This window comes from Ictalurus punctatus, chromosome 17, assembly GCF_001660625.3.
Source record: "Ictalurus punctatus breed USDA103 chromosome 17, Coco_2.0, whole genome shotgun sequence".
NCBI lineage: Eukaryota > Metazoa > Chordata > Actinopteri > Siluriformes > Ictaluridae > Ictalurus > Ictalurus punctatus.
The window spans coordinates 24,849,224-24,862,885 of NC_030432.2; the positions used below are offsets into that span (position 1 = coordinate 24,849,224).

Sequence of the window (13,662 nt, forward strand, 5' to 3'; positions counted from 1 at the left end):
TAATATAATAAAATATATTTATAATCATGATATTTCATTTTATGACCAACATGAAAAGGCAATTTGAGGGTTCATATTATAGCTTTAACTTTTGAGTGAGGTTTGTGGTTCAGGGCAACTTTTATTTTGTATTTTTGTCTGGCTTCATCTTTGAGATTGTAGCTTCACACTGACACCCCGCAAGGAAACAAAACTCTGTCAAAATAAAAGTAACCTAAGCTACAATCAGATCTTTACTATCAAGACTCAAAAATAATATTGTGGCTGTGAATATTGAGGGAAATAAATAATGTCTAGCGTCTAGTGCATAAATAATGCACTAGCCATTTTAAAACCACGGCACTTTTAAAATTAGAAGTCATTAAAATGTGAAGTGTTTGTGGTTAATGTTACAATTTTGTGTTCAGCTTATGCAACTTTTCACAATACTGATTTAAACTTCAGACAAAAATGTATTTTTAATTTAAATTTATATATTTAAATGATGGGTTTAATTTTTCTGTTGATTAGTTGCCATCTAATTTATATAACTAAGGTTTGCATGTGTTAGCATTACATTACTCTCACAGACAATTAACGTGTCCAGTAACTGAACTAATATCTATTTCAAACACCTCTCAAAATGACCTCCATTAACATGAACGCAGTGATTAAAGCAGTTAATGGTGAGACACGGCTGGAACACTGTTAATGACTAGTTGAGTAGGAGGAGACTCCAGAGACAATTAGGAGGAAAGACACAATAAAAGGCCACTGTTGCTGATTGTTGTAGTATTGGTGTGTGCAGTTTGGGACCAATGGCAAATACAAGGGTAAGCTTAGTACTTGTGGGGATTTTTCTGGTCTTCAACTATGTGAGCAGTACACCTGCATCTCCACAAGCTGTGAAAATGCCACCTCAAGCTCCTCAGCTTTCTGGGAAGCCTACTTTACAGCCACAGATACCTGGTCAGGTTGTGAAATGCCAAGTGCCAGACTATGAAAGGGTTCCTTGTGGAGAACCTGGCATCAACAGTGATCAGTGCACCACTATAAACTGCTGTTTTGATGGCCAACAGTGCTATTATGGGAAGATGGGTAAGATTGGAGTTCTATCTGACTTTTGATTTGTGGTAAAAATGATTAACTGACCCCTTTCTCTTCTTTGGTATTGCCAGTGACTGTCCAGTGTACCCTTGATGGCCAGTTTGTGCTGGTGGTGGCCAGAGATGCAACAGTTCCCAGGATAAGCCTGGAGTCCATCAGCATGTTGGGAGGAAACACTGGACCCTGTAGTCCTGTTGACTCCAATACAGCCTTTGCTATATACCAGTTTCCTGTAACTGCTTGTGGGACGACCATGATGGTTTGTGTCTAATTGTTCCCAAATATCTGGTGTTTAATTTTTATGCTGTTTGGAAAGCATGCTCTCCACTATTCCACTCTGTCCAGGTACAAGGTGGCTATGTGTTCTATGAAAACAGGATGCTCTCTTCCTATGAAGTTGGAGTTGGACCCCGAGGGGCAATCACCAGAGACACTCACTATGAGTAAGATAACTAAAACTAATGGCAGGTGTTTCTTTAAGGCTTTTACTGATCTATTGTTTCCATTGTAGGCTTTACTTCCAGTGTAAATATTCAGGTGTTAGCTTGGCCACTCTGGCTATTGACCCTTCAGCCAATGCTGATCCTCCTTCCATTGTTGCTTCTGGACCACTCCAAGTAGAACTAAGACTAGGAAATGGTCACTGTGTTGCCAAGGGATGTGCAGAAGGTGAGAAACTTCTGTCTGGCTATTGGCATGCAGTCTGAACTGTGAATGGTTTCAACAGGATTTGATTCCCCCCTCTGCCACCCAACAGATGAAGTAGCCTATACCTCGTACTACAGTGCTGCTGACTACCCTGTGACTAAGGTTCTGAGGGAACCGGTGTATGTTGAAGTGCACATTGTGGGAAGAACTGATCCAAATATTGTCCTGGTTTTGGGAGGCTGCTGGGCGACTGCTTCCCCTAACCCCTACAGCCTTCCCCAGTGGGACCTTCTGGTGAATGGGTAAGCTCTTCACAGGTCTTCTGCTTGTGTAATCCAGTGACCGTATTGAACAGGAAGTGATCTTGTTTTCCAAAGGTGTCCATACAAGGATGACCGCTATTTGACCAAACTCATGCCAGTTAACCGGATGTCTGGACTTGCATACCCTACCCATTACAGACGCTTTGTCCTGAAGATGTTCACATTTGTGGCTCCAGACTCTATGGCTCCAATGCATGAGACGGTAAAGGCACGAGTTCTCTTTATGCTCTTGCACCTGCTTCTGCGCATGAAATGGGCTTGACTAAATTTCTTTCCTCAGCTCTACATCCACTGCAGTACAGCTGTATGTCTTCCAACTGCACAAGGCTCTTGTGAACCCACATGTGCCAGAAGAAGTAGGTAAACCACCTTAAGACTGCTTGCTTTTTCATTTGGCTGGCTTATGGTTTTTCTTTTTCCCTCATTAGGAAGAGATGCTGCTGCAGAAGGCTCTGCTCACACCTCAGGAGTAGTGTCTAGTGGAGGAGTGATCTTTACCCAAAGCTCCTCCCCTCAGTTTGCTTAAAGCTATGGAGAATAAAGCATTTTTTACTTTCAATCTGGCTGTTTGATTCAAATGCACAAGCTAAGTCTTGCATATCCATCTATGGTGGGTTCAGAGTTGTGATCACTGGAGTAACACTTGTGATGTTTCACATGTAATTTCAGCATATGTTGGCTTATACATGGTGCTTACTCTTAGCTCGAATCATAAAACCAGATTTAAACAGATTTTATTCCTGTGTGTGAGGTGGATGGGGAAACATCGGCCGTCTAGTTGTCAGAATGAGCGTTTTCAGCATGTGAGAAGAGAATCTTTCTATTGGACAAATCCAACAGAAAATGAGCAAAACATAAATATCCTTTATAATGGTACATGTACAAAAAGCACCAACTCAACAACAGGGCAGCATTTTGGTGTTTTATCTTTTAGAGGAGAGTTGTACAGTCTGATGTCCAGTTCAATAAAAGCTGACAATTTAAAAAAAAAAAATTGTTTCTTGGTCACCTCCTTGCCTAAATCCCTTCTTTTTTTTTTCTTTTTTTTTTTTCCCCTCTAAACACCAAACCTTGTCCCATTATATTTGTATATAACCCATTAATCTATAGAACACATGTACTTTACTGTAACACTTAGCATTATAATTTATGGCTAACGACAGATTGACTTGAAAGAGCCAACATCCTGTTCTTTGATAATTCTCACATCCCAATCACTGTCATTTCATGTCACCTGTCCATTGGTGTGGCAGCATGTACTAGTCTCACTTCACATATCTTGTATCAGAGGGCATCATTCAGGAACAAGCGTCTAAACAGGCTCTGTGTAAGGCCAATACCTGATATCACTGTCAATTAAGATACAGTGTTAACTTTCAACCAGATCATGTCATTGTTTTAATGTTTTATCATAACCTTTTAGCGGTGCGACATTTTAACTGCTCGATGTTTTAATATTTTATCAATAACACTGAATCACTGTATGTAATCAAGGAGGCAGGACGCAAGTAGATGTTAACTCATATTTTTTATTGGGGTAATCCACAAATCATAATCCATAGGGGGAGGCAGGCAATGTCACACATGAACAATCCATAATCATAAATCAAATAAACAGGCAGACATTATTTTAAAAAGAGAGAAGTCAAACTAGAACATGTGGAAAACAGGGAACTAGGAAACATCCAACTAGAAACACAAGAAAAGCATGATTGGAAACATTGCTATGATTTTAATGGCTTTAAGGCATTAAAGCCATCAAATTAACCAGGAATCTATTCAAAACAGGTGCACACAATCATGACACAATAGGAGAGCAACCAATAATAAGACAATAATGTTTAGCAAGATTCAAAAAATGTCACATCATGACAGGAACTCAAACACACAGAAGCAGCACTGTTCGTACCGGGAGCCGTTAAGCATATGGAGAGTCACAGCACATACTGACAATCGGTACATTGTAGTATTGTTTAACCAGCTCTTTAAGCGTTTTAAGAGGCTCTCTCAGGCCAAAACAAATTTCATTTATGAACCCTACCCTACTGATTGAATCACTGAACATTTCATCTTGGATCACAAAACATGATAGTTGAGTTATGAAAAGGTAGCCAGATCCCAGCGTATAGAGGCTGAGTGAATGTGGTGTGGACTCTGTGGAGGAGCTTCATCGTGTCAGAGATGCTGTAGAAGGACAGAGTTCCTGCACTGTGATCCACATACACTCCTATTCTGGAGGACGCTGGACCTCGGAGTGCAGTCCTAATCCCATTGTGCTGGAAAGAGACAGAAGAAGTAGAAGCACAACACAGACTCCAGGACTGACTGTTGAGTCCAAACTTGCACTCATCACCCCGTCCTTTCCTGCTGATCTCTTTATATGAGACTGATATGAACACACCAACACTGTTCCACTCCACCTCCCAGTAACAGCGTCCACACACACTCTCCTTACACAACACCTGAGGCCAAGAGTCAAATCTCTCTGGATGATCAGAGTATCGCTGTTCTGTCCCACTGCGTGTCACCGTTCTGTTCTCTTCAGAGAGAATAATGGAACGATGTACTATGTTGGGATCCAGAGTCAGATAACAGACATCTAAAACAAATAAATATCCACAGGTAAGATATTAATCACAGGATTTAGAAATAAAACGTGTGAGCCACCTGTCTGTGTTTCAATCCTCCTGATTCTGCTCTATAGGAAATATTTTAAATATTACACATCAGTTATCAAGCAAAATGAATCAGACTTCAATAAGCAATACAGAAATGTTTACCTATTGTGTATAACTGAGTGAGTGAGTGAGTAAGAATGTGTGTGTGTGTGTGTGTGTGTGTGTGTGTGTGTGTGTGTGTTTTACACCTACACTGCAGAAAATCCTCTCTGCTCTTTAGTTCTGAGGGTGAAATCCTTTGAGCTGCTGCAGCTGTGGAGACACAGACCAAAAGGAGATGGAAAACAGGATGTAGAAACATTTTAAATCATAAATATGAGAATTTCTGTGCTTTGCTGGTATCAGACACATCAGTGATGTCAGTGGGGCAACTTTCCAGATTTGAATCTAAGGAGTCGATTTTCTGGATTACTTCTGTTGACGTTGTCTGGTGAGTTTACCTTGATGTAACTTACCATTTTTTTTGGTCATGTGCCACTTCTCACCCAACAGACAGCTCTACTCATATGACAGCTATCATCCGGGCAAAGGAAAGAGTGATATGTCTTATGCTGTTCAGGCTGTATCACAAGGCAGTCTAACACACTTATAGGAAAGCACTAGCTACCTTCTTCTGCATGCGTGAGGTCACATGGCACACTGGGGTTGCTGTGATTGTGTGTGTGAGATACACATCAGTCATCCCTCCCACACACAGTGCACAGCCAAGTATGCTCCTTTGGCTCCCGGACAAAAATGGCCATAAGATTCCAACAGAACAATAGGATGCCCAAAATTTACAAGGATAAAGCTAATACTTTTTGTGATAGATACTTATTCCTTTTGCATGAAATTTATATCCCTCATTACTGTGATGCACAACAAACAAATAGTTTCCAACTGAGCAATTTGTTTACCTTGTGGACGGATTTTGTTGAATTCCTCCTCACAGATGTCCTCCACTCATTTTTTCAGATCTGAGAGAGATTTCCTCACTCCATCAAATGAGAGATGTTGATGGACAGTGAAGCTGGATGAGTCCTCAGATCCAGGAGAAACACAGAGAGACGGGAAACTCTACAGAGAGGAAACACATAATAGAGAAGGAGAAAAGTGAAGGAGAGGAACGAATGAATCTCAGACTGAATCAGACCAAACACACACTTGTGATCTCAGACAGGAACATTTATTGTTGCAGTAATGAGCTTTTAGGAGGAAACTTTGTGAGGAACAGCGCCCTCTGTAGATCAGACAGTGAGTGTTACCTGGAGGAAGTGGATGTGATCGTGTGTGTGTGAAAGCTGCTCCAGCTCAGTGACTCTCCTCTTAAGATCAGCAATCTCCTGCTCCAGTTGCTTCAGGAGTCGTTCAGCTCGACTCAGATCAGCTATCTCCTGAGCTCTGATCAGCTCCTTCACCTCCGAGCGCTTTTTCTCCATGGAGCTGATCATCTCAGTAAAGATCTTCTCACTTTCATCTACTGCTGCCTGTGAACACATCTGTTACACACACACACATGCGCGCGCACACACACACACACATACCCGACTTAATGGTACCCATGGGTCTTGTTCAGGCCAGAAAAGTCATTAAGTCATATATGGCTTATATCTTCTATCTCCACATAGTGAGAGAGGAGGGTTTGATATAATACTAATGATTCCACGTTGGTCAGGGAAATACTGGCTGGCGGAGATCATATATATTCTCTACGAGGAGTCGTGGTGTCTTCCGCTACACAGACCTGTTATCAAGCTAAGCATGAGATCCCCTTTCCATGTTCGGTGGCAGTGATACTTTGTTTTCTGCAAGATTTGATAGTTCATCAGAAAGTGTTTTCGATCATAAAAGTGTTTCTGGATGCTAGTTTGGCATGCCACATAGGCTTTGATGGTAAGAGAGTGGGACAGCACCTGTTAGTATGCCGCTTTATGAAGGGGTGTGGCGAGATTTGCCAGTCTCGAATGGGATTTAATTTAGGTACTTGAAGCGCTTTTGGAGTTTCCATTTGAACCGCTGGACAAAGTTGATTTTAAAATACTGGCACAAGCATCATGCCTGCCAGCCGATACGGTTACGATACGATACGATTCTGAGGAATATGCAGAAGGGGCGTATCCCATAGTGAGACACCTCACTTAATGCTAGCAGAGAACCGGGGTAACGCAAGTAAACTATAGTTTGGATTATTGTTGAGTTTCAGTAAAAATGTTTTAAATCAATAAAATAATAATTTATTAACATTATTGTTTAACTGTAAAGTGAATCACAGTGGTAAATATGACAACACTGTATCGTAATAAATTATATTCCTGTAAACATTTTTTTTAAATAATGATTTACATTTTTTTTCAACCACTTTGTTAGCAAATCTTACTAAAATCTGTTCAAGTTTTGTGATATATTTCTTTTTTTCTTTATATTACAAGTTTATATATTGTAAGTTTATATTTATATAAGTTTATATTTTTTTATTCATTCCTCCTCAGATTTTGAGAATTGAGAAAAATGACAATATATAAATGAATGTGATCCCATAAGTAATCCTTAATCAAAAGTACATCAGTGTTTAACTTTAAAGTGAAGTAGTTTAGAAACACTCACTGGACCCCCGTTTTGGGCAGAAGAACCCTCTAAGGACACACATTTCGGATGGAACAACCCTGAGTTTGGGTGAAAGAACCCATGATGAAAAAGCTTCACAGAAAGAACTCTGATTTATACTGAGACTGTCCTTAGGTATGGTTTAGGCACCTTCAGACTGGGGGAAAGAACCCTCATTTTGGGCAGAAGAACGACCAGTTTGATCAGAAGGTCCCACAGTTTAGAGGATGGACCGTTATCATGGATGTGAAAACCCTTGGTTTGTGCAGAAGGACCCTCAGCTTGGGCAGAATAACACTGAGCTCTCTGAGAACCTTAAACTTCACAAAAGAACCCTGATTATTCTGGGAGTTGGGAGTGAGGACAGTCTTCTGCTAGCATGGAAGAACCGTCACACTGAGTAAAATAATACGTAGTTTGGCCAAATGGAACTAAGGAAAAGCCCTCAGTTTACTTGGGTAGAAATCTATAAATAAACTATATAAATAAAACAACCATCACATTGAACCCGTAACACATTCTAAAGTTGGTAAATGGAGGCATTAGTACATGTTTACTTATAGTCACATAGATTAAATATTATCATTGCTATTGATAATCTAATAAAATATATTTATAATCATGATATTTTGTTTTCTAACCAACGTGAAAAGGCACTTTGAGGATTCATATATATATATATATATATATATATATATATATATATATATATATATATATATATATATATATATATATATATACAGAGAGAGAGAGAGAGAGAGAGAGAGAGAGAGAGAGAGATTGTAGATTTAACTTTTGAGTGAGGTTTGTGGTTCAGGGCAACTTTTATTTTGTATTTTTGTCTGGCTTCATCTTTGAGATTGTAGCTTCACACTGACACCCTGCAAGGAAACAAAACTCTGTCAAAATAAAAGTAACCTAAGCTACAATCAGATCTTCACTATCAAGACTCAAAAATAATATTGTGGCTGTGAATATTGAGGGAAATAAATAATGTCTAGCGTCTAGTGCATAAATAATGCACTAGCCATTTTAAAACCACGGCACTTTTAACATTAGAAGTAATTAAAATGTTTAGTATAAAAAGTGTTTGTGGTTAATGTTACAATTTTGTGTTCAGCTTATGCAACTTTTCACAATACTGATTTAAACTTCAGACAAAAATGTATTTTTAATTTAAATGTATATATTAAAACAATGGGTTTAAATTTTCTGTTGATTAGTTGCCATCTAATTTATATAACTAAGGTTTGCATGTGTTAGCATTACATTACTCTCACAGACAATTAACGTGACCAGTAACTGAACAAATATCTATTTCAAACACCTCTCAAAATGACCGCCATTAACATGAACGCAGTGATTAAAGCAGTTAATGGTGAGACACGGCTGGAACACTGTTAATGACTAGTTGAGTAGGAGGAGACTCCAGAGACAATTAGGAGGAAAGACACAATAAAAGGCCACTGTTGCTGACTGTCTTAATATTGGTGTGTGCAGTTTGGGAGCAATGGCAAATACAAGGGTAAATTTAGTACTTGTGGGGCTTTTTCTGATTTTCATCTATGTTAGCAGTACACCTGCATCTCCACAAGCTGTAAAAATGCCGCCTCAAGCTCCTCAGCTTTTTGGGAAGCCCACTTTACAGCCACAGATGCCTGGCCAGGTTGTGAAATGCCAAGTGCAAGACTATGAAAGGGTTCCTTGTGGAGAACCTGGCATCAACAGTGATCAGTGCACCACTATAAACTGCTGTTTTGATGGCCAACAGTGCTATTATGGGAAAATGGGTAAGATTGGTGTTCTATCTGATCTTTGATTGTGATAAAAATTGTTAACTGATTCTTTTCTCTTCTTTTGATATTGTCAGTGACTGTCCAGTGTACCCTTGATGGCCAGTTTGTGTTGGTGGTGGCCAGAGATGCAACAGTTCCCAGGATAAGCCTGGAGTCCATCAGCATGTTGGGAGGAAACACTGGACCCTGTAGTCCTGTTGACTCCAATACAGCCTTTGCTATATACCAGTTTCCTGTAACTGCTTGTGGGACGACCATGATGGTTTGTGTTTAATTGTTCCCAAATAGATGGTGTTCAATTTTAAGATGTATAGAAAGTGTGAGCTCTGCTATTCACCTCTGTCCAGGTACAAGGTGGCTATGTGGTCTATGAAAACAGGATGCTCTCTTCCTATGAGGTTGGAGTTGGACCCCGAGGGGCAATCACCAGAGACACTCACTATGAGTAAGATAACTAAAACTCATGGCAGGGGTTTCTTTAAGGCTTTTACTGATCTATTGTTTCCTCTGTAGGCTTTACTTCCAGTGTAAATATTCAGGTGTTAGCTTGGCCACTCTGGCTATTGACCCTTCAGCCAATGCTGATCCTCCTTCCATTGTTGCTTCTGGACCACTCCAAGTAGAACTAAGACTAGGAAATGGCCACTGTGTTGCAAAGGGGTGTGCGGAAGGTGAGAAACTCCTGTCTGGTTGTTGGCATGTTGTATGAATTGTGAATGGTCTGAACAGGATTTGATTCCCCCCTCTGCCACCCAACAGATGAAGTAGCCTATACCTCATACTACAGTGCTGCTGACTACCCTGTGACTAAGGTTCTGAGGGAACCAGTGTATGTTGAAGTGCACATTGTGGGAAGAACTGATCCAAATATTGTCCTGGTTTTGGGAGGCTGCTGGGCGACTGCTTCCCCTAACCCCTACAGCCTTCCCCAGTGGGACCTTCTGGTTAATGGGTAAGCTTTTCACAGGTCTTCTCCTTGTGTAATCCAGTGACTGTATTGAACAGGAAGTGATGACCTTGTGTAATCCAAAGGTGTCCATACAAGGATGATCGGTATTTGACCAAGCTGATCCCAGTTATTGGGATGTCTGGACTTGCATACCCTACCCATTACAGACGCTTTGTCCTGAAGATGTTCACATTTGTGGCTCCAGACTCTATGGCTCCAATGCATGAGACGGTAAAGGCACGAGTTCTCTTTATGCTCTTGCACCTGCTTCTGTACATGAAATGGGTTCGACTGCTTAATTTGTCTTTCTTCAGCTCTACATCCACTGCAGTACAGCTGTATGTCTTCCAACTGCACAAGACTCCTGTGAACCGACATGTGCCAGGACAAGTAGGTAGACCACCTTAATGCTGTTTGCTTCTTCATTTGATTGGCTTATGGATGTTCTTTTTCTTTCCCTCATTAGAAAGAGATGCTGCTGCAGAAGGCTCTCCTCACACCTCAGGAATAGTGTCTAGCAGAGGAGTGATCTTTACCCAAAGTTCCTCACCTCAGTTTGCTTGAAGCTATGGAGAATAAAGCATTTTTAACTTTCAATCTGGCTGTTTGACTCAAATGTGTTGTGCACAAGCTGAGTCTAGCATTATCCATCTATGGTGGGTTCAGAGTTGTGATCACTGGAGTAACACTTACTCGTGACAATTTACATGTAATGTCAGTGTGTTGACTTTCAGATGGTGCTTACTCATATCTGCAAGCCATGCTGGATTACAGCTGGGGGGGTGAATTTTACTGTGAAACTTGAACCTGTTGCTGTCTTGATCACAATGAGTACACTCTCAATGGAACCTTCCTGGTTAAATAGGGGGGTGGTAAAAAGTACATCTATGCATAGGATGACTGACTAATGTAAACCTCTATTGACTGGCTTTGAGTCATATAAATGATAAAATGGCCAGCACTGAAAGAACTACTGTTTATAGCTGTTATAATGTAAGTGGGAACAGGAACGAACTTGTTTTGCATGGGGCTGTGCTGTTAAAAATTCTGCTTTGGGGTGGTAACAGTAATCCTACTTTCACACCCTGTGGGTTCCCCCCCCCCCCCCCCCCCCCCCAAAAAGTGTTTCTCATATCCTAACAAATTATCAGAATACATCCCTAAAGTCCCTGATTTAAACAGGTTGTCTACCCTTCAATGTGTGAGGTGGATAAAAATCTGCTACCATCTAGTGGTCAAAATGAGTGTCTTCAGTATGTGTGAAGGATAACCTTAATTTTTTTTGACAACTGACATACAAATTCAAATGAAAATAAGCTGAACATAAATATATTTTATAACAGTACTTTTTGTACAAAAAGCACTAACTCAACAGGGCAGTATTCTGGCGTTTTAGAGAAGAGATATATAGTCTGATGTCCAGTGGCATAAGAGACTATGAGAATAAAAAAAAAAATTGTCTTTGGAAGTTAATGTTCTGTTTCAAAAGCTATTGTGTGTGCACTTTAACACATTATAATGCATGTGTATAACAGTGAAATGTTGGGATAAAGATATTAAGTATTTGCATTAAATGGTAACAAAAATGAAAAGTAATGGTCTTGGGATGAGAATTTGAGAAAATCATTTATTTTAAGTAAAGCTGATTTTTTTTGTTGTTGAACGTGTATTGAACATTAAATTTAGATATAGTATCGTACCTGTTTACATAATGACAAGATAAGGATGATTGTTGTATACAGAAATAATAGTTTTAGCTTTATCAATATCAAATGGATAATTAAATAAACATTGTATTTCAATTTATAATGAACTATTTCAATTGTTTAAAATACATCTTACCTGCTGAGAAATCCATGGTGTTTGGATGTTTTGAAGGATAAAGTCTGGAAATTCTTTCGATCCCTTCGAACTATTCGACTCTTTGCTGATTTTTCCAACTAACGAAGTGTTCGCTTTTATAGACAGGTTCGTGTGTGTGTGTGTGTGTGTCAATAATTATCATAGACCTTTTTGATCTAGGCCTGACTCAGGGAAAACAACCAACAAGTTGATAAGGGGGGATAGTGGGTTGGGTTGGTATTCATGGGAAAGCTATATGGTAAAGAACATGCAGCAATAATTATGATCTCTTTGTGATGGGGTGTGTCGTCACCGGTTAATACCGAAACACAGTGCAGCGAAACCTGATTCTTGCAGAAATTTGTTGCTCTGATGCGGTATTTGCATTGCAGAGATGTACTGCTCCATTTACGCCTGTACGCATCCGGGGAAAAGAAGTCCATTCTAATCATGTAGTCAAATTCCTTGCACCATTTTCGGAACTTTTTCCACTCACACTCGTTAAAAGTTACGCTCTCAGTAGCGCAGCTAAGTGAAAAGGCCAAATAAATTTGACCGAACAACGACGTGTTTAATGACGCGCCAAATAGCCTAGCAACCAGAGTGAGACGCGCGAATGTCACGAACGCCACTTCCAGCAGCGCGTTCGGAGCTCTTCGGATGTTGACAACTATAACTATATTTTTATTTTACTCATTTATTTATTTAAAGTTATATGGTGCCTTGTTGGTAGCCTGTGCCTGCTGGAATGAAAAAAAATGTTCAGTGTTAAATAAATATTTTGAAATTGTAGTTTTTGTAATTGATTGTTTTCTTTGAAAAGCAAGACAAAATAGTAAAAAGTACATTTTGACTATTTAATTTATGCAATGGTGAAAAAAATGGCAAAATAAATGGGAAAAATGCGGGGGGAAAAAAACGTGTTCGCTATTCGGCCTTCTGACAAGTTTTTCATTATATTCGGTTTCGGCTGCACCAAGAATTTTCATTTCGGTGCATCCCTAGTAAGAATCCTTTGTTATCAACATCTTCAGAGAAAGAAAAAGGACTTCAAAGGTTCTCGAGCCCAGAGGCACGAAGGCTTAACTTCCTGAGTAAGGTAAGAGGAAGTAATTCTATAAGCTCTATCAGTTGTATGACAGAGTAGCGGAGTACAGAACAGTACTGTAGTACAGTAGTGTTGAGGTAATCTGAGGGCATTTCACCCCATGCATCTTGAAGCACCTCCCACAGATTGGTGACCACTTCTTCTCTAAATAGTACTTGCGTAGATTGGACTTGGGTCATTGTTCTGTCGTGGGTTAGGGTTCGAATTAGGTATGACATGGCTTTGCACAATGGACTGATAGCCTTCCTTGTTCAAGATCCCTTTTATCATGTATAAATCTCCCACTTTAGCACCAGCAAAGCACCAGCAGACCATCAACTTTCCTCCACCGTGCTTGACAGATGGTGGTTTCTCTGTGTCTCACAAATGTTGTTCTTTGAGGTGTGAATCTCCCTAAACTTAGATTCATCTGTCCATAACACCTTTTTCCAGTCTTCCTTTGTTCACTGTCTGTGTTTTTAATCTCTTCCTTTTATTAGCCAGTCTCAGACTATTCAATGAAGCTGCCAGTTGAGGACCTGTGAGACATCTGCTTCTCAAACTAGAGACTTTGATGTACTTGTCCTCAGAGGGACCTTCAGTTTCTTGGTCACCTCCTTGTCTAAAGCCCTTCTCTCTGTGTGCTCAGTCCCTTTCATTGTTAAAT

General features: G+C 39.9%; 3 protein-coding genes across 4 annotated transcripts; 2 read left to right on the top strand and 1 right to left on the bottom strand.

The window, feature by feature from the left end:
- The first annotated feature begins 749 nt into the window (after positions 1-749).
- LOC108278043 (zona pellucida sperm-binding protein 4) lies at positions 750-2,616 on the top strand. Its single transcript, XM_017491168.3, has 8 exons — positions 750-1,077; positions 1,158-1,345; positions 1,432-1,529; positions 1,598-1,755; positions 1,844-2,036; positions 2,112-2,259; positions 2,338-2,413; positions 2,486-2,616. Exons 1-8 carry the CDS (start codon positions 798-800, stop codon positions 2,581-2,583), a joined length of 1,239 nt encoding a protein of 412 aa, XP_017346657.3. The 5' UTR covers positions 750-797; the 3' UTR covers positions 2,584-2,616.
- A 971-nt stretch (positions 2,617-3,587) lies between these two features.
- On the bottom strand, positions 3,588-5,671 carry LOC108277537 (tripartite motif-containing protein 16). 2 transcript variants are annotated; one of them, XM_047161309.2, is made up of 4 exons: positions 5,343-5,671; positions 5,191-5,248; positions 4,928-4,987; positions 3,588-4,656 (listed from the first exon to the last, which is right to left on the bottom strand). In XM_047161309.2, the coding sequence occupies exons 2-4, from the start codon at positions 5,204-5,206 to the stop codon at positions 4,124-4,126; spliced, it is 609 nt and encodes a 202-aa protein (XP_047017265.1). In that variant the 5' UTR covers positions 5,207-5,248; positions 5,343-5,671; the 3' UTR covers positions 3,588-4,123. The 2 variants fall into 2 exon arrangements, with proteins under 2 accessions (XP_047017265.1, XP_047017264.1); XM_047161308.2 differs by having other exon boundaries at positions 4,928-5,671.
- Positions 5,672-8,781: 3,110 nt separating this feature from the next.
- Positions 8,782-10,663, top strand: LOC108278045 (zona pellucida sperm-binding protein 4-like). Its single transcript, XM_017491170.3, has 8 exons — positions 8,782-9,111; positions 9,192-9,379; positions 9,465-9,562; positions 9,631-9,788; positions 9,877-10,069; positions 10,150-10,297; positions 10,381-10,456; positions 10,533-10,663. The coding sequence occupies exons 1-8, from the start codon at positions 8,832-8,834 to the stop codon at positions 10,628-10,630; spliced, it is 1,239 nt and encodes a 412-aa protein (XP_017346659.1). The 5' UTR covers positions 8,782-8,831; the 3' UTR covers positions 10,631-10,663.
- Positions 10,664-13,662: the final 2,999 nt, after the last annotated feature.